At 39.9% G+C, this 24,493-nt stretch overlaps 3 protein-coding genes across 4 annotated transcripts; all 3 read right to left on the bottom strand.

The window, feature by feature from the left end:
* Positions 1–1,047: 1,047 nt before the first annotated feature.
* LOC140764315 (uncharacterized) lies at positions 1,048–8,216 on the bottom strand. The gene is made up of 11 exons (XM_073102854.1): positions 5,695–8,216; positions 5,491–5,598; positions 5,308–5,408; positions 5,136–5,226; positions 4,780–4,890; positions 4,630–4,695; positions 2,907–2,966; positions 2,275–2,832; positions 1,965–2,084; positions 1,757–1,876; positions 1,048–1,570 (listed from the first exon to the last, which is right to left on the bottom strand). The coding sequence occupies exons 1-11, from the start codon at positions 8,110–8,112 to the stop codon at positions 1,505–1,507; spliced, it is 3,819 nt and encodes a 1,272-aa protein (XP_072958955.1). The 5' UTR covers positions 8,113–8,216; the 3' UTR covers positions 1,048–1,504.
* A 1,042-nt stretch (positions 8,217–9,258) lies between these two features.
* Positions 9,259–13,941, bottom strand: LOC140766747 (KRR1 small subunit processome component). Its single transcript, XM_073106351.1, has 12 exons — positions 13,539–13,941; positions 12,420–12,496; positions 12,129–12,239; positions 11,838–11,906; positions 11,670–11,726; positions 11,494–11,532; positions 11,298–11,402; positions 11,124–11,206; positions 10,925–11,006; positions 10,535–10,678; positions 10,347–10,427; positions 9,259–9,752 (listed from the first exon to the last, which is right to left on the bottom strand). Exons 1-12 carry the CDS (start codon positions 13,729–13,731, stop codon positions 9,633–9,635), a joined length of 1,161 nt encoding a protein of 386 aa, XP_072962452.1. The 5' UTR covers positions 13,732–13,941; the 3' UTR covers positions 9,259–9,632.
* Positions 13,942–15,356: 1,415 nt separating this feature from the next.
* On the bottom strand, positions 15,357–21,310 carry LOC140773937 (probable protein phosphatase 2C 6). Of its 2 annotated transcripts, none has more exons than XM_073116767.1 (4): positions 18,864–21,301; positions 18,408–18,776; positions 18,219–18,324; positions 15,357–16,087 (listed from the first exon to the last, which is right to left on the bottom strand). In XM_073116767.1, the coding sequence occupies exons 1-4, from the start codon at positions 19,599–19,601 to the stop codon at positions 15,750–15,752; spliced, it is 1,551 nt and encodes a 516-aa protein (XP_072972868.1). In that variant the 5' UTR covers positions 19,602–21,301; the 3' UTR covers positions 15,357–15,749. The 2 variants fall into 2 exon arrangements, with proteins under 2 accessions (XP_072972868.1, XP_072972947.1); XM_073116846.1 differs by lacking the exon at positions 15,357–16,087 and adding an exon at positions 16,100–18,128 and having other exon boundaries at positions 18,864–21,310.
* Between the last annotated feature and the right edge of the window lie 3,183 nt (positions 21,311–24,493).

Genomic DNA, 24,493 nt, shown 5'->3' with positions numbered 1-24,493 from the left:
TATACCCAAATCCAACAAGTTATTAGTTTGATTGGGGACCAAGAAAAGGAAATTCTCTCTCTCTCTCTCTCTCTCTCTCACTCTCTCTTAATATCCTGTCGTCCACGCGTATAAAACCCATTGCTTCTGGCATGACTTCTTCTCGTCGAGTTGGCGTGTCTTGCATTGGAGGGTTTTATTGTGGTCTTTAAAGTCTTCAAGTCAAGCATAGAGATAAGTAGATAACTATTCCATCTCTTGAATAAGTTATTAGGATAACATGAGTGGAATTAAGTAAGAAGAAGGCGAATGATAGCTAAATAGGACTAGGAGTAGCAAGTGGCTTAATCGATTGCTAGTCTGTTTGGTAGCTGGATGGCATCTCATTATAAAAGATTGAATCCAACTATATATATATATATATATATATATATATATATATATATATATATAGACTGCTCAGTGCATCGTGATTCACTCAACTAATTCGAAACTTAGATCGATAACTTCAGAGAAACTTTTAAAAAAAAAATTCAAACGGGAAAACGCGTGATCGATCTTCTCCACTCCACCTAATCCAAACGCTACTTTGGTGTTCTAATCTTCTAGAGAGAGGGAAATATAGAGGGTTGGATTTGGTTCTGGAATGCGAAGGATTGAGCTGGCCGATAGGGGAAGTAGACAGAGACTTCTGGGCCTCCTGGTTCACTTGTGGAATTAGGCAAATATTAGCATAGTTATTCTAATGCTAGTATGGCTGATAATAGCCTGATAAAGGAAGTAGAAAGAGACTTGTGGGGAAGAAAGAAAGCTGGCAATGGTTTTGGGGATCATGCATGGAGAAAGTGGCGAGAATCGAGTAGTTAGTGATACACTTCACGAGTTTGTTTATGGCTCATGCATTACTTAATTGCTTCCTTCTTTTATGCCATGAATAAATGCCTGCTTGGGCTCAAAATCATCAGGTAGCAGATGAAATATACTAAAAGCCATGACAATTAGTTAGGTGCACACAACCTAATCTAGAGAGGTACTCGAGTTCATTTAAATCATCAGATCTATGCAGAATAATCAGCTGAACACAAAACTCTCATTCAATTCGTAAAAGTGAATCCTCAAGAACTTTGTAATAATACAAAACCTGAGCCAGTAGAACATCCTTCATAATCTGTATGTGCTCATGATACCTCTGAAAAGGACTCCTAACATCTCAAAACTTTAGTACCATTGGAGAAAACTAGAAGAAAAAGGTAAAGAATAAAAGAAATAAAAACAGGGCCTTGAAACCTATTCCAACCACGGTAGCCCTCGTCACATTATTAAAACAAAAGTTGCAACAAATTCAATGCTGTAAACTTAACCTTGAGGAATTGAAAATTCGTGCAGACTTCATTACTAGGGATATGGCACCTCTGGCGACAAACTCATTGCTTTCTTGATTTTTCCGTGAAAGCGATTGCACATTCTGATGTACAAATTTCGCAGTATATCTGGACAGTGAACTAAAACTCGCTGATCTCACATCTCAAGGTATCTTGAAAATCTGCTTTAACCTCACAACAAGCTTCCACTCCTCAATAGACAAATCATCCTACATAAAAGATTTCAACAAATTATTGAGTAATTGGTGATAACAAGGTTGCATAAATACATTTGTATCAAATCCATATTTGAATTTCAGCAGGATGTCTAGAACGTGAAGCTGCAATAGTAGACTTTCAACAAAGTAAATCAGTTAACTAACACCAGGGTAAAAAAAGCAACAATCAAATCTTACCCTATAGTTTAATTTCAGAATGTCAATAGACCTCCTTGAGATATGACTAACAAGCTCATCATCTATCTCAAAATGTCTTCCAAACATCTTCTGTTGTTCTTCAGGATTGCTGCCCACTATCTGTTGATGCAAGACAGGCAAGTTTTCAAGATTCTTTCCTTACATTAGGGAACAAATGGGAAATGTGCAATAATTTCTTACTACTAACCTTTATAGCCACCTTCTGGCCTTTTGTTGCCACATCAACCTGCTTATGGTTAATTTCAATCGAGGCAATCCTCCCTATATCTATGAACTCCCTTGAAGGGATACAGATAGGAGTGCCCACCTGAATTACAGTATAGCAGTCAGCAAACTTTTACAAATACAATAGGGTAAAGCAAGAATAACAATGCAAGACCAAAGTGAGCATAACTTTCAACAATAAGGTTTAAATTGCTGATTAGTTTGGTGCAGCATAATTGAGTTGACAGATGTATTAGACAAGGAAAAGATTGACTAATGAGTTAGCAAAGTACCTTAGCGATGCCTTCAAGAATATCAACGCCCAAAACAATTGGGTCCTTTTTGTTAAAAATACAATTTGGCATAATCTGAAGAACACAAGGGAACACTGCCTCCTCAGCACTTTCCTTCTTTTTTTCTTCCCTCAAGTTATCAATGTATGCTTTGAATTGGTCAAACAAGTGATAAATAATATCTGCTACAAAAATCCTCACACCAGTCTCTTCTGCAAGCTCACGAGCATCAGGCATCACTTTTACATCAAAAGCCAAGATAGTTGCATATTCTTTTTTCCTCTCAAGCATAACACTAGCCTTCATAACATCTTTCTTGTGAACTGGACCTATGCTGAAGTCACTAAAGGGAATATTCACAGCTGGACTCTTCAAAAATTCTGTAAGCGCTTCCAAGGACCCAAGAGTAGAGGCTTGCACATATACACCCTCCCCACTCTTGTCAATCCGGCCCATAACCTTATTCATGTCTTGCATTACAGCATCCTTCATTTCTTCCAGATCTTCCCCAGGTTTTACCACATAGAGAGCAGTTCCTGCAATGGCATGCTCGAGACCCTGAAAGGAAATAAATTATCAGGACATTGCTGCAATTTAAATTAGAAGGGCCTTAAGGTGGAAATGAACTTCACCTGTGCTGAAATTTTCACTCCTTGTGCAGCTTTGAGCTCTTTATGATGCTGGTATGAACCCTGAAAGAGTTGAGGCAGTAATATATCAATTCAAGAAATGACACTTATACAATCAGAAGATTATGTAGTACAGTATGCCAATACATGCCCTTCAACTAAATGCAAATCCCCAAGTCCTGCCTATTTGGGCTTGAGTGCACAAATCTTTATCACACTCAAATCACCTTTGAAGGACACATCCTCAATCTAACTTCTTCAAACAGTTGGCCACTGCTTCTATCCAAAAGTCCCTTTAGGTCTCTCTCAATAGTTACCAACAATTTGACTATGTAGATATCCTTATAACTGCACAATGACCTTAGGTTCATCTGCCGAAACCATTTATTGTGATTTTCTGCATCTTATCACCTATAATTGTGGTTCATAACTTGCTAATAAAAAGCAATTTTTCCAAAAGATAAGTCAAGGATTTGAGAAAGGCCCAGCTCACTCCTTCGGCACAATATAATTAAATTAATTTCGGTTATTCTAGATGGCATATGTCATTACTAGTGTAACACTTACTCATTTACATATAAAAGAATATCTCTTTGATAATTTTATATAATATATGATTTGAAATCTTGAACTAACAGCCAAAATGCTTAATGAATAATAAGCAAATAATAAGCATTTCATTTAGTTGACTGTCTACACAAGAGTTCCCATATATATTTAACTATAATGCTCAAATTTGTTGATACACCCATTGTCTCAAAAATAATATAAGATTTAAGATTGGGGCAAAAAACACTAATCTGGATTAGGAACAAAAAAATGCATAAAAAAAAGATTAAGAATCAACCAGGAGAAAACAAGATTTGAGATCTCTTCTATGTCCAAACAACATTCGATTCTTTGCGGGTTTCTTGTATCTTACACAGTCATCAACGTATATAAAATATTGTGCAAGAATAGATAGAGAATATTGTTCAAATAGAAGTTCCAATCCAATAATTCCAATTTGGTGCGTGTTTACAAAGAAGTCATGCCACACAATAAGCACATACATTTTAGGATTTTATAATTTTGTTACTGAAAACTTCTAAAATATCATAATTGTCATTACATTCTACAAAATATCATAATTACCACTGAAATTATTATGCTCTTTCAAAAATGGAATTTTATTAGTTAAATCTAACTAATTAAAGTTAAAACAAAAATAAAAATTCAAAAGACCATTTTGCCCTTATATAAGTTTTTTAAAATAGTTCAAAAGCTATCCAATAATTACCTAATATTATAGTACAAGGAAAAATATCTTAGTTAATATAAGAAAAAAATTGTTGATAAATATTTTACTCAAACTTTAAAAAGAAGGATATTTTAGCCGTTAACTTTAACATCAATCTGTTAGGATTATTCCATTAAAAACTAGCCATGATTACAATCATGAAAGAGTCAAACATTTAGTGGCAATTATGATATTTTCATTGACGCAATGGCAATCATGATATTTTGAGGTTTTCAATGTCAATATGTAAAAAAAACCCTAAATATTAATTTTCAATATGGGGAGACTCATGCACATGAAAGCATATAAACTTGGTCGGTTCAGTTTTCTCTCTCCTAGTATAATATTTATTTCTCATAGCATTGCAAGCAAATTATCATTTCTACATCATTGCACAAATTTAAGGAAGTAAAGAAAACACGCAATTTAAGACACAGATTTACTTACCTTTACTCGAAGCTCCTTCATAGGATGAGGAGTTAACAAAGCTCTGATATTCGTCACAATGGGTCCCTAAGAATAATTTAGTTACTGTTAGAGCATGATTTTCAGATTCCATATTCAGTAAAAAGATAACACTTGCAGCTAAAAAGTTACCTGCATGCCACAGACAACTATCTGATCCCCTTCATGAAGTATACCATTCACCAGAACAACATCAATTGTTGTTCCTAGACCTTCAATAACCTTAACTTCTAGCACAGTACACTGAAACACGTAACAGAGCACAATAAGCTTTCTAATACTTTTAAATATTTAAGTGTTTGTGTGTGTGTGTATATATACATATATATACAAAGGTATATGCATAATATATCCTTACACAAATTGTAGGATCCATAAAATCCAACATAAAATTTATCTGAGTTGATAAAGAGATTGGCACATTTGCATGAATGTTCCAATAGAAGAATAGTATCCAAAAAAATAGGTATAAGCACTATAGAACAAACCTGGACTTCATCAACGTAAGTTAGCTTTTCTTCCATTGTCTTTTGTGCCCATTGCACCAATAGTAGCAGGAGATCCGGAATCCCTTCACCACTGAAGTACCATGACACTTCATAAGTTAGGAAAACTAAGCAACCAAAGCCTAAAAGGAAATGGTGTTTATGTAGGATGTACCTAAGAGCACTGGTAGGAACAATATTAAATGTCTCTCCCATTTCCTTATTTTTGTAGTACAGAGCAGTATTTAGGCCTTGCTCCTTGAACTGTGTCACGATCTGTTAAACAGATTGTGTTGCAAATACAGAGATCAGCTTCAGATCAATGTCCTATAAAGAAAGAAGAAATATGGATGTTGACCTGAGTAAGCCTCATATTGAACTCCCTTTTGACATCATCAGATTGTTTCTTAAGAGACTTCACTATGGGAGCATTCGGAAATCTCTCCCATCCATAAAGTCGATCAACCTTAAAACACGACAGAAACATAAGTTGCTGACAAAAGCAAATAACAAAATTTTCAAAAAGTACAGACCTTTCGCAAAGAAAAATGCTAGAACTTACCTTATTTAAGGCAACAATGAATTCTGTATTCCGACCTTTTAGTAGATTCAAAGACTCAATAGTTTGTGGCTCAAGTCCATGCATAATGTCCACCACTAATATAGCAATATCACACAAGCTTGAACCTCTAGAACGCAAATTAGTGAAAGACTCGTGGCCAGGGGTATCAATAACAAGTAAACCTGGCACCTTAAGTGTTGCATCTGCTTTTAACTCCCTGGTTCTCTCTCTTATGTTCTCCGTTGGAAAATAAGTAGCCCCAATTTGTTGGGTAATACCCCCAGCCTCTCCCTCCTGTACATTCGTGCGCCTAATGCAGTCCAGCAACTTGGTCTTCCCTGTATCTACATGACCAAGAATGCAACAAATGGGTGAGCGAAGATCACTGCCACTCTTCTTTCCCTTAGCCTCTGTAGTCTTAGTCTCTTTCTTTGAAACAACTTCCTTTGCCCTCTTATTGGTAGTACTGGACTCAGCTTCACACTCATTTTCTTTCTCTCCACGTGAAGCAACAACCTTTTTGACAGCAGGCTTAGCAGGTGCTTTAGAACTTTCAACTGGCTTGGCCTCCGTCTCCTCCTGCTCTTCCTTATCAAAAGAACTTATATCAGGCAATGTTACATCAACATCATCCCAGCTCTTCGCATCCCATTCATCTTCATCTTCATCCTCTTCTATTGGTTGTACCACTTCTGATGGCCCCTGATCAGCTTCACTTCTGTCATCAACTTCCTCAATCTGAGACTGGGATTCCTCTTCAGCCATTAGATCTTCAACATCCTCTTCTTTACCAGGTTCATTGGCTTCCTGTTGCGTTTCAGCCATCTTCTCCGCTTCTGCAGCCTTTGCCTGAGCAGATTTATGCTTCTTTGTTTCATACTTGGGCCTTTTCTTTATTTCCGCACCACCATCTGCTATGGGCACCTCATTTTGTGCAAGGAACTGTCTCCTCATTGCCTCCAACCTCCTCTGCTCTTCTTTCTGCTTGCCAGTCAAGAGCTTGCCCTCCTGCTTCTTCTTCAGCAGCTTCTCCTTTTCTCTCTCTTTCTTCCTCCTCTTCGCCTCCTCCGCAAGCCTCTCAAGCTCCTCCTGCCGCAATCTTTCCTCTTCCTCCCGCTTCTTCTTCTCCTCCTCTTCCCGCTTTTTCCTCTCTTCTGCCTCCTTCCTCCTTGCAAGTGCCTCCTGCATCTCTCTAACATGCTTAGGCAACTTCTTGTCTGGAACTTTTCCCTTTGGTTCCTCCTTTTTCTCCTCCTTAGCTTCTGCACGTGTCGATACTGCAGCAGCAGCGGCCGCCTTCTTCTCCTTCTCTTTTTCCTTCTTCTTCTTTTTCTTCTTGGCAGCAGCTGATTCCACCTCAGCTTCGCCTTCTTTATCCTCCACATTACCCTCTCCTTCTGCCTCTGCCTGCTCATGAGCAACTGGAGCAGGTTCATCTTTTTCAGGATCAGGCGGAGGTGGAGTAGTACTACTTGAAGCTGGTGGCAACCCCTCCCCAAGTTCGGCAAGGATCTTATCCAAGTCCTCCTCTTCTTGAGCGGTCCGCCCACTCTTCTTCTTCTTTTTCTTTTGTGACTTCTTTGACGCCACCATCTCTTCTGCGGCACCCCCTTGGGTACCAGATTCCAAATCACCATTCTTTACCCCATCTCCTTTGCCATCGTCATCTGCTTGCTGCTGTGGTAGAGCAGCGGACGTCACCTGCGAGCCCTCTCCTATCTCCGCAAGAAGCTTATCTAAGTCCTCTTCCTCTTGTGCATTCTTTCCTCCCTTCTTCTTCTTCTTTTTCTTCGTCCGACCAAAATCAAACTCAACATCTTTGCTTTCTTCCCCCTCATCTCCTTCACCATCCTCCTCGGTACGTGTAGGAGCAGCAGAAGTCGTCTGCGAGCCCTCGCCTAGCTCCATCAGAAGCTTATCTAAGTCCTCTTCTTCTTGGGCATTCTTCCCACCCTTTTTCTTCTTCTTTTTCTTTGTCTTGCCGAAATCGAAATCAAGATCCCCCTCATTGTCCAAGCTGTTATTTTCCTCCAGTTTTGCCACAGATTTAGTTTCAGGTTTCGGTTCCGGCTCGGGTTCCTCGTTATTCTCGTCCTCCTCATCTCCGACGGCATTGAGAGCACTAAAAGCACTCACAGCACCACCACTCTTCTTACCTTTAGATGGCTTTTTTTTACCAGCGAAGACGATAGCAACGGGTTCCTCTGCATCCGCCTCCTCTCCGGCTGAGGCTGATTTCTCCATCCCGTCAGCGTCATCAGCGACCTTGCCCGCGTTGCGCTGGGATTTTCCACCCTTCTTGTTCTTCTTGGGCATCGGGGCGGCGCGGTTCTCCTTCTCCACCGCCGGCGCCTCCTCTTCATCCTGGGGTAATGAGTACTCGTCGTCGTCGATCGTTACCGCCTTCTTCCGCCCCATCGCTTTCAGATCGAAACCGCGATGATCCGAATTGATCAAACCCTACACGATGGAAGGGGATATAAGATAAATCGAGAGAGAGATGAGATGTGGGGGGGGGGGGAGGGGGGGGGTTGTGGGAGGGTGATGGCAAACCCTAGAGAAGGTTGGGATTAAGGTGGAAGAAGGGAGCAAACTCTTTGTGTATTATATATACTCATGCCGTTTCTTTTATTATTATTATTATTATTATTTCGTTATCATAATATATCAGCTTCTTCTTTTTCTCTCTTTTTTCTTTTTTAAATTAATCCTAATAAAATCAGCTTCTATTTATCGTGTTCGCGTGCCACTGTGCAACATATCCAATTCGATAAGGCTTTATTTGCTGAGACTTTTTGATCTCCTGATCTTATTCAGATAATTAAATATCTCTTTATTCTATTTTTATATTTAATTAGGTTTATTTTTAAAAATTAAAATTAGAAACTAAGTTTGAAGCTTAAACTTAAACCAAACAAAGCCGGCAACGAATTAAGTCACGAACTCTATTAGTTAGTCTTAATTTTTTAAAAAATAAATTTAATTAAATATAAAAATTAATAAAATAATATTAAATATTGAATCAGTTTAAAAAGTTTCTAAACAAGTTTAAATAGAGATCTTAAACTCAAAGCAACCATGGGCCTAGCTTACTTCCAGTGTTACATGTCTAAAATCGTTGCCTAATATATTTGTTTTGATCCATCCATGTTAAATAAAAAACATTGTGCCTTCTCTGAACAGGACTGACTCCCAACTCCCAAGACTGGCGTGTAGTTTTAGTGATCTCTTTTCACTTGATGTCGCAAACCAATCTGCGAATTGGCTGGCTGGCATGGCAGTCTTTAGGATATTTTTATAGGGAGAGTCTGATACCGCAGGGATACTTGAGATTTTTTTTTTTATTGTGTCCTTCTTAAGGTAATACATATTGATTACCATGTTTACAACAAGAAAATAAAATAGTGTGTTTTTGACTACCGTGATTGTAAAGTGGAATAGTTTTGCAAATCATTTGTGCAATTGGTCCTGCCTGCTTGCTTTATCTAGTGTTACATATCTAAAAGATGTTAACTATAGATAATAAGAGTACTCCAAATAAAGAGGGCATGACAGATACAGATATCATCTCAAGGTACAGACTAGAGTGTATAACTTTTGAGGACTGAATAGCTTCAATTGATATGTCAACAAGTCCCAGTAATATATATTTGTCGATTACAGTCCAAAAGAGTAGGAGTAGAATGTCCACAACATCAGGAATACTGCAGCAATTGTGTTGCGAAGCTACGGTTCAAAGAGTAACACCAGATCCGATCATTTCTGACTCCTCTGTACTCATTCACAGTCTGAGAATGAAAACATCCTAAGAGTTCCAAAACCGATTACAGCGGTAGATGCATCCTTAGCCTTAGACAATTCTTTGAAGCCTTCCTTTTAAACAAAAGACATCTGGCAAATAAATTGTCTCCTTTGTGCGGTGGCAAATAACCCATAATTCACTTAGATTTTGAAGATTTTTGCTTCTTTTTAGGGCGTAGATTTTCAGCACTGGCGATATATGATTCAGCTCTTACATTTTCAAGGGCTTCATGCTTTTTATATTCCTTTGCCTTTTTCTGCAATTAAAAAGAATAAGATAAGTACAATTTGATAACCATGCCATCTTTAAGAGAGAAATATCTGTCCAGACAATAGAAGTATACATAAGTAGTCCTTTGCGCGATTAAAAGGCATTGGGATATCTAACAAAAGAAAGAAGCTTTTGAGACTCTAATGTACTAGGAGTAGGTCATCAAAGAAGATTCATTTAAAATTTTAAGGTTTGATGTTCGGATAACATAAATATTTTTTGACGTCCTTGGAGGATGATCATTGATCCTACAAACATGAAAGTTTTGAATTCTTCTGAAAGAGAAGCCTATGTGGGTGTTCCTATTAGAAACTAAACTATAGATGAGAAGTAATCAAAAAATGTTATGTGGAAATAAGAATTAATATAGGCAATCAAAAATTAAAACCTTTAGAACCATTCTGAATAATAAAAGCTAAGAATATCTACACCTTAGCCACTGCACTGTCTGGTCCACACTGTGGTGTGTTGTTAGATCAATACTTAAGGTATGGACTTCAGTCTATGGATTGCATACTATGATGTCAAACATATTGACCCACATAAAAATCATCAAGAGATAAACAATCCAAACATATACCTTTAATGACTCCATCATGGCATCCACCTTGTCAATATCATTGTCAGATTTAGCAGAATCAGATACATGAGTAGAATTCTCCTGTAATACCAGAGATAAGAATGTGTAAGAAAGAAAAGTGCTCAGGCAATTATAAGAATAATACTATTTTACAAAAACAATAGCTCAAAGACATTTTCTGGACTTACCTTTGGTGGAATAAATGCAGCCTCTCTCTTTCTCTTGTTTTCAGCTGCTTTATCAGCCTGCTTCTCCAGCTTCTCTTGCCACTTCTTTGCTGACTTCTTCTTGTCACTCAGGAAATACTCACCACTTTCCAATTGAAGGTCAATCTATAGATCTTATAAATGTTAATTACAGCAAGAAAATAGTCTAAAGTATAAAAGGACAAAAGAAGTGGAAAAACAGAAGAAGAAAAAAACAACAAAACTAATTGAAATCAGATGGCAGATAAAGTTGCTAATTCAACCATTAATTCCTACTGATTTCAAGTATGAAGTTGACAACATAAGCATGTATATAAAATTATAACAGAATATGTGCACAAAATGAAGAAAGAAATTGACTCTATAATTCACCTTGCTAGGTTGTTGAGGAGGAGGAAAAGGTGTATATGATTTCTTCTCCTTAACCTTGACTTTCTTCTGCTTAACATTCTTCCTAAAATACAAATCAAATTAATTTCAACCAAATCATCAAATCACAAGAATGTAGCATATAGCAACGTAAAGCCATTCATATTGTTGCTTATGATTAAACAATAATTCAAATTCTTACTTCTTAAACTTTGGAAGGAACCTATCCCAGTTCTCATTTGCTAGTGCGGGATTTTTGGCAAGTTCTCGCTTCATTAGTAAGGTCTGTTTTCCGCAACAGAAAATGTTAAGTATTCAATCCAAGATCACTAGATATTTTCTCAGCTAAATAAGCTTCCATGCTTAACGAAATCACCTTGATGTGGTATACAGGATGCTGCACATTTTGGATGCAATCTTCCACAATCCTCCGGACTTGTTTTAGGCCTTTAAATGAACCCATGGCTGAAACAGTGTTTCCCTGACAAGGAAAAGATGGTCAGGTCTATCAATATAAACTGAGGTGGTTTAATGCAACTTAAAATAAAACATATAAAGTGAGAAAGCAACACCTGAACCAGAACGTAGCACCCAGTTAAAATCTCGATGGCCTATAGCACAAATAGAAACAATCAGCAATAGAAGGTGACACATACAAGGCACTATATGTACATAGGAAATAATTATAAATGTTATCAAATGTGTGAACTTGATCATAGAGGAATTATAGAGATACTAACAAGTATACCTTTAGGGTAGATAGATTGGGACCCAATAGACGTTCTCTCCTTTTGACAAATCGTTCCTGCATATTGAACCATCTCATAATTTACTGATGATTCAAACAGATTTCAGAATTAAAAGGGTCCCATTGAGGGGACGCCAAAGAAATGATGAGTGAAAAAGTAGGTTGTACCTTGTTACGTATGAGACTGCCAATCTTTATGATGTCACATTGCATATCATCATTTAGAATTTTGATTGCCTGCAACACCAGAAGAAATAAGGGTCAGCTCAAAGTAACTTGCATGATGGAATATTATCTTAAGGATAAGATCATAAAACTCCACTTGCTCTTGAAATGTTCAGCAAGATAAATCAATAAAGAAATTAAAAGGAAAATTAGATGAAAAAAAGAATGCCACAAAGCATAATAAAGAACTCTATAAGTTTGTGAAATCTACATGTTTACAGAGGATGAAATTACCTGAGGTGCAGGGACACTGCGGGATAAAAGCTTTATGAGATCCCTGGCCTTAACAATTATGTAAGGATCCCGAGTTTTCCTAGTGGTTGAAACAGTCATTGATCCTTCAACCTATGCATAAAGAGACTCATGACTCAAAATCATGCAAAATAAAATTTAAAAAATATATATATGCTCTACTAGATGTCAAGACTAGTAAATACAAGACACATAAATCCAACCAGGCAAAGGAAAAAAAAAAACATGAAGGTCAGCCAAGTTATCTCAAAATCTATCATGCCTACTGCTTACCAAGTTGAGCTCACATGAAATGCCACAGTCCTTTAGTGCACTTTTTACCATAGGCCACGCTTCTTGTAGGTACTTTTCTGCAAAAATGTTGAGGCAAGTCAAGATAGCTCATGCAGGAAATAAGGAACGTTATGTACATAGACTCCCTGGGAGGAAAGACTAAAGATACGATAAGAATGTTACTGATAGGACCTTAGAACTATATATCAGATATAGGAAAACTAAACTATAATTACCATGAATTGTTTTTCCAGTTTTATCTTTTAAGCATAAATCACATCTGCATAACCACTATAGGAGCTACAGTTTTGACTTTGTTCTTGTCGAAGGACATCTTCAAAATTTGATGAGAGTAAACAATTTCTTTCCATTAAATGAATCTCTAACTTCCACATCTCCTGTATCACCATTAATCTTCTGCTACTCTTATTTCAAAATGAAATGTCTGACTTTATGTTTCTGAGGTACTTGCCATACTCTGAAGTTTCTTACCAAATCAAGGTCTTCATTGTATGATACTAAGTAACCAAAGTATGCAATCTAGGATGAATTGCAGAACAATGATCACGATAAGTTGTTGGCTATAAAGGAGTGGGAAAGGAATTTCTCTTTCTCTGAAATTGTAGCATTACTTAGAATTTTGTGCAATTTATTCAAAATTTTACTAGCATTATGACCATATATAGCGCGTATACTTGGTTCTTTTCCTTGGTAAGGGCCTTGTCCCTAATGACTGGTGCCGAAATAGAAGACCAATTTCTACTCGAAGTAAACTCTAACAGACCAATTTCTACTCGAAGACCAATTTCCTTGGTAAGGGCCTTTTGCACAAATCAAAGGATCGGCATGAAGCTATAAGCAACTACAGTGTAGTGAGCAATTATGAAGGGCAGAAGTTTGTAAACATGAACCGAGAATAACTAAACCTACCCTCCTCCATAATTTTCGACAGACGTAGATTGAAGGCTAGCCTAATAGCATCATACTTTCTAAGGAAAAGTAATAAAAAAAAAAGTTGGATTTTTTATTCCTTTTACATGAACGGATGAACCGCGACGAAAACGAACAATATAGCAAAAAGTTAAAGAAGGGAAGGAGGGTTAGGGAAGAAGGATTTGCCTCTATACTGGGGGAAGAGGGTGGAGAAGGAGCTGACTTCGAGCATGCCGCCCTCGTTCCAAGAGGGATCAAACTTCTCGATCTTCCAGTGATCGATGTTGGGGTCGTCGTCCCACGGCTTCGGCTTGTCGTGCTTCCCCTTGTGCTTCCTCCCCGCCTTCTTGCTATCGCCCTCGGCCGGAGCCGTTTCCATGGCTACGCCTTCGGTCAGAGGCTTTCGATCTCTCGGGTTTAGGGTTTTCGCTGGGGACGGAGAAGAGTAGGAAAAGCGTAAGTCCGATACTCTCGTGGCGGCGGAGACCGGAGGGGTTTAGGGGAACCAGTTTGTGTTCGAAGGTGAAGAGATACGACTATCAACCCAGTGTAGAACTCGGCATCACATAATAAGTCAGTGGGCTAAACTAAGTTGAAGTATCACAATGAATACGGCTTCCTATATAGCCGACGACTTCACTCCACTCTATCCTAGAGCAACACTAGTTGGCGCTACTGATCGAGGACTCCTACGTCATTAGAGTGATAATTGCCGACTTCTGAATGCTCTTACATTAAGCTCGAATTCGAACTCGGTTTGTTATCGATCTGGCTCGAGTTTAGCTCGTCTGCTCAATTTGCCATAGCAAAGACAACGAGAGATAAAAAAGAATTAATTACGCTGACATATATCTGGTTTTTACTGGACCCTTTAAATTTTTTTTTAAGTTACAATGTCACTTCTAAACTTTGATAAAGTGAAATGGGTAACGACGATAACAAAAACCACGTATCGAACTAAAAATATCCAAATAATCTCAAACCATGTGTCTCCTCCACCAAACACATGCTAATCACCTCGTCAGAGTACTCCGGCGGAGGCGACAATCCAGTTGTTGTCGACTTGACATGTCACCTCCCTCTCGATGCCTCGCCTTCACCACTCTTTGAAAAACTCGACCAACTTGGACAAAGCGCCGCTAGTGCTTCCACCGTGGTCAAGCGTCTTCACGAGCCGCGAGACGAAGAGCCTAGCTTGTCGGAAGATGAACCCGAGGAGATCGAAAGGGATCGCTATGAGTGGTGGCGGACGTTGGTGGAGATCTTGTAAGAGAGCTTGGTGGATCGGACAAAGAGGATGAAGCACCTGATCAAGAAGTTGGCGAAGAAGTCGAACTTGAACGACTCGGCTAGCTTAGCTTTTGCCCTCGTCCTCTCTGTAGGCGAAAGCTCCTCTTCAAGGTCGGCGAATGGATTTGCCGGGGAAGGGGAGGAGGGTAAGGTGGGGAATCGACTGTCGTCACCGACTAGTGCCTGGCTGAAGCAAGTCGACAGCGAGGAGGTGATGTCGACGATGGTGAAGGGGAAAAGTCGATGATGGTGGATGAGGAAAAAAAGATGATAATAAATTAAATTTATTGACAATAATATATATCTTTTATTCTAATTTAATTAAAGGGTTAACAAGAGCATCTATATCATTTTGAATTTAATTAATTATCAAATAAGCTAACTCGTACTTTTCTGAAGGTAGACTAACAAAATAGTCACATTAAAGTTTTTTAAAAATTTACAGGTGACATTATAACCTATATTTTTGGTTTTAACCTATATTTATGAAAACCAAGTATAGCTCAAGACGTGTCAACATAAATAACCACAAAAAGAAAAGAGCTGATACCTTATTAATATTTAATACCATGAACAGAAAAATCAGACAATGATCCTGTTACCTTATAAATATCTCCTCCTTTTGACTCTCTTCTCTCCACCACACTAACAATATTGTTGATGAATAGAGTTCATCAGAACGAGAACAACGTAAAGAGGAAACAGAGCCGGAAGTGCAAAGTACCTCAGAGAGGCTTTAATTATCATGAGTAGAAGGTATAGTAATAAACAGAATGAAGATTATATATAATCCGCCAATCCGCCATACCGCATTTTCAACCTTCAAGTGCAAATGTACGGTACCAGTGTAAGGCCCCAGCTAAAGGTTAAGGAAATGCGAGATCAGTTCACCTGCATCAGAAATATATGCCCTGATGCCGGTGGAATCTATAGTATTATAGAGTACAGAAATTGATGCCCAATGGAAAAGAAAAAAGAACAATTAGGGGAAAAAAACAGTGGGCTTAATAATGTATCTAAAACAATAAAACTAGTGCTTACAGTGGAGTCCAAATATCCTGTGCCTACTTAAACCATATAATTATCCAACGAAGCCCAACCTTGCAGTTAGGTCTTGCTTTTGAACTTCCTGTGAGCTTTCAGGTCGACAACAATAACAGTGATATTGTCCTTGCTTCCCTTCTGGAGAGCAAGCTTCGAAAGGTAGTCAGCAGCTGCTTGAGCAGCAGGATCAGTGAAGTCGCCCCTTTGCGTCGAGGAAGACGTCGTGCCATTATTCTTATGCCACATTAGAATGCGTTTGCGAGCAACATCACAGACCTCCTCATTTGACAGGACATCCCACAGGCCATCACTAGCTAGAATTAGGCAGTCATCTTCCTTCGCACGAGGAACAATAATGACCTCTGGAACTGGAATTATCCATGGTTTCAGGTATCTGTCCCCTGCACAGATATCACAGGTTATGGTTAGGAAATTATTGGACCAATATGACAAACTACTCAGCATCCATGAATTCATCACTATGCTACTTCATCTTTTAATTTTTGTCAGAAACCTCAAAGTACTAATGCTCAATTAAAAATCTTAACCTGATGGTAGTATCTGCAGACAATATCATATGCATAGTACTCAACCATAGTAATCTTTGGGACATGAAGAGTAACTAGTATGCCTAATAGGTTACATTGTCCTACTTAGCACGCATCCTGTTTATGCAGGTCTGTAATCTGATTGTAATGCTTTCACCTGGAACTGTAATCTCATTGACATAACCAATTAATGATCAATATCCAAGTAGTCAACAACCAAAGTCATACGAAATGAATGGAAAAGATGGATGACATGAATTACATAATATAACATTTGGGAGTAAAATTTGTAGCATGGCAACATCACTTAAGAATGTTTAGGAATTTTAAGGGAAATATCCCAAGTAAAAGTTTCAAGATTTGCCTGGTTAAAGTAAAAGCACCAAAATATAGAAACTTGTTCAGTAGAATAAGATCAAAATGTATCATGTCTACATCTGAGCAATGAGCAGCACATAAGTTGACAAAATGACAGCCCTATTCTCTATTAAACCCCCTTGAGGCATCTAACATCAATAATAACAAGTAAGGTTCTAAAGATTTCACATGTCCAAGCATTTGGGAAACCTAAAACTAGCTATGGAATTTGTTAGAATATCAAATACAAAATTTAGAGTTAACATGGTCTCAAAGCAAAGATCCTAAATTCAAATTATGCCAAGCTTATTTACTATTTAAGAATATAAAACTTTCATCCATTATCAAGTTCACTTAGTGGCTTCTCAAAATATCTTAAACTAATAAGTGAGAGTAAGTGTTAGAATATAAAATATAAAATCTACCGTCCTCCAACAGTTTAAGCTTTTAGAGTAATTGATAAGTTAATCAGATTACAATGCATAAAGTGAATTTATGCTAGATATCAAGATAAGGATATTTGATAACTTCACTTTGTGCACTAGCATTACATATCAATTTTAGGGCTTCGCTATATTTGAAAAACTAGGGATTCAAGAAATGAAAATTAAAACTCGATGACAAGATAATTGGAATAAACTCTAAAGATTCAACCTCTTTGAAGCAGAGCAAATCTAAAACATTTGTACAAAGAGAAATCACATAAGATCATAAGTTTAGAATGAGGATCGGGATTAGGGACAAAGCTCTATAGATGAAACCAAAGGGAAGACCAATAATGTGAGCATGAGAAAGCCTCAACTGTTTTCTTAGTTCTATAACTATCTTTGTCAGATCAGATATATTGTTATGTAGTTCATAAGCCAGTTTTAGCATCAAAAGTCAAAACTATTTCTCCTCAGAGGAATGACCAAGGAACCAATCAACTACTTCACACTTTGAGAACATAATTACATATAAGCTGAGCTACTTATTCACTGAATGCAATTCTTAATCAGAGTGAGATATTTCCCGAAGAGATTAGTCTTCCATCTAATAATGTCCTCACTTATCTATTGTATGTTGCTGCTTTCTGTCATAAGACTCTTTTCCTGAAGTTATAGATCTGAATAGCCAAAGTATATTTCTTCACCTAAATAGCTTTCTTTGGTATAGTGGAGTCTTTTTAGGAGATAATAATAAGCAGAAAAGAAAATTAAATGAAAGGAAAGGAGTGACCATGGCTTCAATGAGTCGATCTAGTCCAGATCGCTGGATGATATACAAAACTAAGCATATGATCTTTAAGACAAATGTGCATTGCAATTTATATTAAAATCCTGTTGTAACTTGTAGCATCTCTTTTGTTTAGTGTACTGCACAGTAAAGCTAAATCAACCTGCAGAAAGTGCTTTCAGCGTGATTGCACCATAGTAAGCTAACAGTTCAGCTATCTAGATTAAGAAAGGTAGGCCTTGAGTCATGTAGAAATGTGCTTCTATCATCAAAATGAGTATTTCCAGAAAATTGTTGACATGACCACCCTCTATTGTGTAACCTGATAATAGTTTATATCAATGGAAAGTCTCATCAATCTTATGATATTTTATTATCAAACCAGCTCCTTTAAGAGAAAAGGTATACATACCAATTGAACGTGACATAGCAAGAACACCGAGTACACGATATCCATTCCACTGTATCACCTTGCCTCCCTCTGCTTCAATCCTTGCATACTCATCTTCTCGGTCCGGCTGACGCATTAAGCATTAAATTACAGTTCAATTTTTGTTAATGATTAAAATAAGATCACCTAGAATCTAACCGCATGCCTTACTTTATGATCCACCGATAGAGGCACAGGTTGTTTGCCACGACAAAGTACTGCTCGTGAATCTCCACAATTTGCAACAATGATGTGCGAAGAACAAATAACAGCAACAACAGCTGTCGATCCCACAGTCTCTGGAGCAACAGGCTCTGATGACCCTGCCTGAAATTGATCAGAGACCTCAGATGTGCTTCCAGTGCCTGCTCTCCCAGCTTTTCCTCCAACCTCGTCATCAACTTTCTGAAAGCAATTAACAAAGGCTCTCTCCCATTGGTTCTTGAAATCGATCATGTTTGTCCCTCCTAAACTTTCATCTATATTACTCAACTCTTCAACCAATGCAACATGAAGGCGATCACGACAGTAATTAGCCACCTGCAATTAAATGACAAGATGCATCTAAGAAGTTGCAGACAATACCAAGCTACGGACCTTTAAACTTAGAAGAAACCAACAGGACACCTGAGCACCACCATGACCATCATAGACGCCAAAGAAATGGGCAGGAAGACGAAACGAACTAGGATCCAACCCGTCGACAACAGAGTCAGTCAGCATTCGAAGTGGAATCTTGAAAAACCGAGGCACTGTCACAGCAGCATCTTCCATCTCGGGCCTTCGCCCACAGATGGACGTGCAACCCCAAAGCGGCACATAATCCATCAAGAAGACGCTTCGCCCACCACTGCTTCCACTGGCTCGACTCTCCTGATTTACAGAGCGTAGCAGACCATCAGAATCACCCACTGATATTGCAGTGGCACCTATTTCCGTAAGAGCAGACCCAGCCTCAATTTCAACACTGTTAGTTGTACTCTTCACAGCATCCGCCGAACAGAGCGTACCGAGTTCGCAAGCCATATCCGAGTTCAAGAACTCCTCAGTCACACTGGCGATGCTGCTGCAGTCGCTAACAACCGAACAGGGGCTCCCCACAGAAAATTCCAGTCCAGCAGACACCAAATCCTCGTCTTCACTTCTAGCCATCGTCCGGATTTTGAGGCCACTTCCATCCCTATCCCCATCCACCTCCATAGCCACCACTGCCTCTTCTTCCTCATTCTTGGAAGCAGCAACCTGATCCGGCAGCAAGGCAGCGGCATCCGTGATCAGATTGAGGTGATTGATCTCCATCAGGTTCTCCGAGAGCAAATTACTTACCCTAAACGGCAAAGTAACCACGCCGGACCTCTTCTCCATCAACTCCACCTCCTAAAATGCAGCAGACCTCGAAAATCTCAACCGATCCAACCATTGCTCGCGCGTGCCACCTCCGACGCCTCTTCATCCATGACAAAAGGGCCTCCGGACCCGGTCCCTGGTTTCCGGCCGGTGGCCTTCCATGCGCCCACTAAATATTTGGGCAAGCCCACCCAGATCTGAGCACTTTCCCCTTATAGGAATTATATACACACTATAATCTACAAAAAGGCGATCGGCAGAGAGTGAATTAGACCAGAAATGGCAATGCCCCACTGAGAGAATCACTTTGGGCACTTGCCCTCTCTTTAGTAGCAGGAAAAGCTACAAGGAGGACTAAGCACTACCTCTAATTATTTACAAACTGCAACTTCAAAAAGAACAAGAGCAAAGAAGAAGCCCTTATGCCCCTCAAGCACAGGAAAAAGGAAAGGAGAACGTAGGAAAGGGATAGAGGAGGTTAAGGAATCACAGGAAAGCCCACGAAAAAAAAGAAAGATGGGAGGGCTTTTCCCACCTGGGTGCCCTGAATCCGACGGAATTTATGAGAGAAACCCAACAACTATTTCCCTCTCATGGTCATCGTTAGCTGTCAGTCACGACCAACAGTGAAGATGAGGAAGAGCGAAGTAAGGAAAAGAAACCTCAAAACACCTCCTTTACAAAGCTTTCGGTGCTCGAGAAAGGAGGAGGTGGGTAAGAGGAAGAGGGAGAGGGAAAACAACCTCCACTCCAAAGGAGAGGTAGAGGGAAAGATTTGGAGAGGAGAAATGTGAGAGCTTGGGAGAGAGAGAGAGAGGGAGGGAGCAGCGATGGGAGGGAGACCGAGACGAGAAAGAGGATGGACAGGTGTCGAGACGAGACCGCATCACAATAGCTTCGGATTACCTGTCCGCTCTCGAACATGGTATCACTATTCCCGGCAAACGTGTCCCCTTCGCATTGGTGAGAACGAGTGACCCGAGCCTATCTTCGAGCGTAACCCCCGTAACGAGGCATACATATCATATGCAATAGGGGGAATGTCTACGGACTTTGCTTACAAAAACAAAAAAGTGTAAAAGGGAAGGAAAAGGATATCGAATTACGAGAAGGCCCTCCAATGGACGTTGAACGGACATGTGAAGTCCATGGGCTTAGAAAGACTATGGAGTCCCGGACTGGTCCGCCGCTACCCAACGGTAGGCTCGGAGGCATTGAACGGTGACGTGGCGAGATAAATGGGTAATCATAGCTGACGCTGAGGATGAGATACGGGAATTCGTGGTGGAGAAATCAGCACGTGGGCGAGGAATCGGATCGGATCCTCTTAGGCCCCCCACGCCCCACCCCCACTAAGCTTACTCTCATAGGGGGGCGGTGACCGTACCGGGGGTGGAGTTTGATCGAAATATTAGTAAACCCGAGGGGCAGGACTGGAAAGCACAAGACCATGGCAAGTACGAGACGGGAGCTACTAGCCTGCGAGATATATAGCCATATGCTTCTCGTGGCTCAAGTTGCGAGGAGAGGACGTGGACCATTGGGTGGAAGCCACGTTTTCTGCACCTAATCACGTTTGCTTTTCTTTTTTTCTTTCTTTCTTTCTTTCTTTTTCTCCTCGTCGGTGTCGCGCGACGACTCCATCGGACGGTGGAAAAGGACGTGGGCGACGACTGCGATGCCTCTGGAGTCTGACCTCGTAAAGCTTGCGGTGCTCCTCGAAAACACGCGAAGGGACTCTCCTCCGCGTCCACACACGGGTGAATTTCTCCTGCACTATATATTCATAATATATCATCATGTGCCAATCTGCCAGTGCTTTACGTTATTGTTTTTATTTTATATAAGACCATTGACTTGGATTCATCCAAAAACCATATATATATATATTTCTTTTCCTTTCTCCTAAGTTGGGTTCTCAACTATTCCGATCATTTAATTTTGCAGAACTAATCAAATTCAGTTATTACAATCTATGATATATATATATAGATGATAAATAAGACTTATGTTCTGCAGAATGAATTTTTTTTTTTAAAAAAGGAGAGTGATACTGCAAAATTTTAAGACCAAGTTGGCTTTTAGTGGAAACGACCCACTTCTCCATTTGTCATACAAGAAAGAAATTTAAAAAAAAAAACTGAAGGTAAGATCTTTTTTATCTTTTGGTCATGAAAAAAAAAGGCAGTCCTGAGATTTTGTCCATACGCCTGTCTTTAGTTCTGGGATACCTCATGGATCCTTAATCATATAGGATGCAATGAATGTGTCAGATCTATACCTCCTACAAAGATACAGGTGTAATAATTGCTGTGCAATATGTTCATGCAAATGAGCCACTTGATGCACCCACCTTACTGAAATCACCTTCCGTTAGTTGAGTGTTTTTTGGATCCATCTATATCAACATCCTGAACTTTTCCTGCCATAAGAACAGAAATATGCATGGTTAACTCAGAACAGCTATCATGTATTCAGTCAATGATGTTACCATGATTTGAGATATTTTAGGCATCACCATGCCTTATTCTTCATTGGTTAAATAAATCATTATCTTGGATACTGCACAGAATCTTTGAAATTTAATAAGTAAGCTCCGAGTGGGATGCCATTTCTTCTGCATGTCTACGGAGTCGTGAGAAATTCAAACATCCTAGAGATTAATATTTAGGGGAGAAATTTGTCAGATCGATGGGTGCTGCAAATTGTGTGTTATCCTAAGAACATCTCAGCACAGCTGCACAAGCATCAAAACAATATGCTAGATCACAAACAAGTTCAAGGGTTCAGCTAATCTGAAACATGCAAAGCAATTCAATTAGTACCAAATTATCCTTTGATTCTAACCCAATATTCTTGTTCTTCTGAAAAGTGAGATTCTCTTAAGTTGCTTTGACAAAAATGTCTTTCCATTGTACTTGATAGTATTTCTTTTCTTCCAGATGCAGTGCAACTTCGTATACTGAAAACCTTGTATGCAAAAGCAAAGTGATCCATATCTTTCTTCTAATTTTAGTCGATCTGGTATGTCTGGTGTGGGATTAGCATCCAATTTGTAAGAAAATGATATGCTACTGATGCCAAGCTATTTAGGAATCACACAATCCCTGTCCCTTAGAAGTAAATCAATTTGAACAGCGCAAGTAGATATCCTGTTACCCCCCTCAAAAGCCCAAAACAAATTATTTCTTGATCCACCGTTATATATCCTTAAGCTTGTATTAGAGAACATCGAAGGAGGTTGTTCCGTGTGATGTTTCTAAAGATATTTGCATCAATATATATATATATATAAAGAATATTATTTATTTATGGATCTAATCATTTAGAGTCTCTAGGTACCAACTTAAGATAATATATTGTATATTGACAAACCACAGTTTCTTCACCACTTCTTTTTACCGTAATTCTAGTGAGAAATTTTGATTCAGTAGTGTTCACTTAAAATTGTAGACATTTCATATACGCAGTATCTACAAATACAATTAACCAAGAGGGCTGTAATTAGATGATAATCTTATCACGTGTAGCTATGATTCGACTGATAGTGACTTTGGATTCTTTTATTACTATATATAGCACTTCTGTCATTGTCCTTAGTTATATATTTACCAGACGCCACAAGCCTTGCGTGTATTCCCCGTCTTTTCCCTTTCCTGCTCATTCACACGGAACAAGATACATCAGATTCCTGCAACCGTGGCTGCAGAAGATTCGCAATCATTATGCTATATCCGCCCACCCAAACGATATCATCACTGACGTAATACTTCATCCCAAGCCTTTGTACCCAACGCTCATATAAGTTATCCCACGTCCGTGTTATCTTATCCTACTACGCCTCTCCCCCCCATTCCCTCCTGGGCGCGTGGGCCGCCGTATCCTACTCATGGGCCATGGTCCCATGGAGGAATCCTCCCACCGCGTTCACATGCTATTCCCCCCACCCCAAGTCGTCTAAAAAATTCGCATCCTTATTCCCCCGTTCTCACTAGTCATCGCGAACGCTATCCCTCCCTCTATTCCACTTTTTGCCCCACTATTCTATTCTTCCTTATTCCATATATATGAATGACAGAATGGGGACCCTTACTGATCCAATCTTCGAAGACGACTTCGGCAATTGTTTTCCCTTCCCATCCTCCGATACCATGCCTAAGAAGAGGCGGATAGCGGAGGAGGACAGCGGTGACATGGATAGTAATAATGATAGCGATCATAATAAGAATAAGCGGAATAAGAAGCGATCTAGTGCCAAGCTACTTACCTCGCTCGACGACCTCAACGCGGAGGAGGAATCAGATCGGCGGGAGTCGAATGCCAGTGGGGAAGCCGGAATAGGGCCACATCAGCGGCGGCTTTGGGTAAAGGACCGGTCACGCGCGTGGTGGGACCACTGCAACCACCCGGACTTTCCGGAGTCGGAGTTCCGGCAAGCTTTCCGGATGGGGCGATCCACCTTCGACATGATCTGCGACGAGCTGGGCGCCGCCGTGGCGAAGGAGGACACGATGCTCCGCGCCGCCATACCGGTGCGGCAGCGCGTCGCGGTCTGCGTGTGGCGGCTCGCCACCGGCGAGCCCCTCCGCCTTGTCTCGAAGCGGTTCGGCCTCGGGATCTCCACCTGCCACAAGCTCGTCTTGGAGGTCTCCTCCGCCATCAAGACCGTCCTCATGCCCCGATTCCTCCAATGGCCCCCAAACCCTAGCGAGATCAAATCCCGATTCGAATCAATCTCCGGGATCCCAAACGTGATCGGATCCATGTACACCACCCACATCCCCATCATCGCCCCCAAGGTCAGCGTGTCCTCCTACTTCAACCGCCGCCACACCGAGCGCAACCAGAAGACCTCCTACTCCATCACCGTCCAAGGCGTCGTCGACCCGGACGGCGTCTTCACCGACGTG

This window comes from Typha angustifolia, chromosome 1, assembly GCF_048772165.1.
Source record: "Typha angustifolia cultivar Huaian chromosome 1, ASM4877216v1, whole genome shotgun sequence".
NCBI lineage: Eukaryota > Viridiplantae > Streptophyta > Magnoliopsida > Poales > Typhaceae > Typha > Typha angustifolia.
Note: the sequence above shows the minus strand (reverse complement) of the source record. Positions and strands in the feature narration are given on the sequence as shown.

Coding starts and splice junctions, on each gene's coding strand:
- LOC140764315 (XM_073102854.1), bottom strand. CDS start 8,112: ATGGGGCGGAAGAAGGCGGTAACGATCGACGACGACGAGTACTCATTA. Junction 5,227..5,307: donor GTTCCTACCAGTGCTCTTAG/GTACATCCTACA, acceptor ATGGTACTTCAG/TGGTGAAGGGATTCCGGATC. Junction 4,891..5,135: donor CTTACGTTGATGAAGTCCAG/GTTTGTTCTATA, acceptor TACGTGTTTCAG/TGTACTGTGCTAGAAGTTAA.
- LOC140766747 (XM_073106351.1), bottom strand. CDS start 13,731: ATGGAAACGGCTCCGGCCGAGGGCGATAGCAAGAAGGCGGGGAGGAAG. Junction 12,497..13,538: donor CCTCTTCCCCCAGTATAGAG/GCAAATCCTTCT, acceptor ACATTTTTGCAG/AAAAGTACCTACAAGAAGCG. Junction 11,207..11,297: donor ATCCTGTATACCACATCAAG/GTGATTTCGTTA, acceptor TGCGGAAAACAG/ACCTTACTAATGAAGCGAGA.
- LOC140773937 (XM_073116767.1), bottom strand. CDS start 19,601: ATGGAGAAGAGGTCCGGCGTGGTTACTTTGCCGTTTAGGGTAAGTAAT. Junction 18,777..18,863: donor ATGGTCATGGTGGTGCTCAG/GTGTCCTGTTGG, acceptor ATTTAATTGCAG/GTGGCTAATTACTGTCGTGA. Junction 16,088..18,218: donor TGCTATGTCACGTTCAATTG/GTATGTATACCT, acceptor ATATCTGTGCAG/GGGACAGATACCTGAAACCA.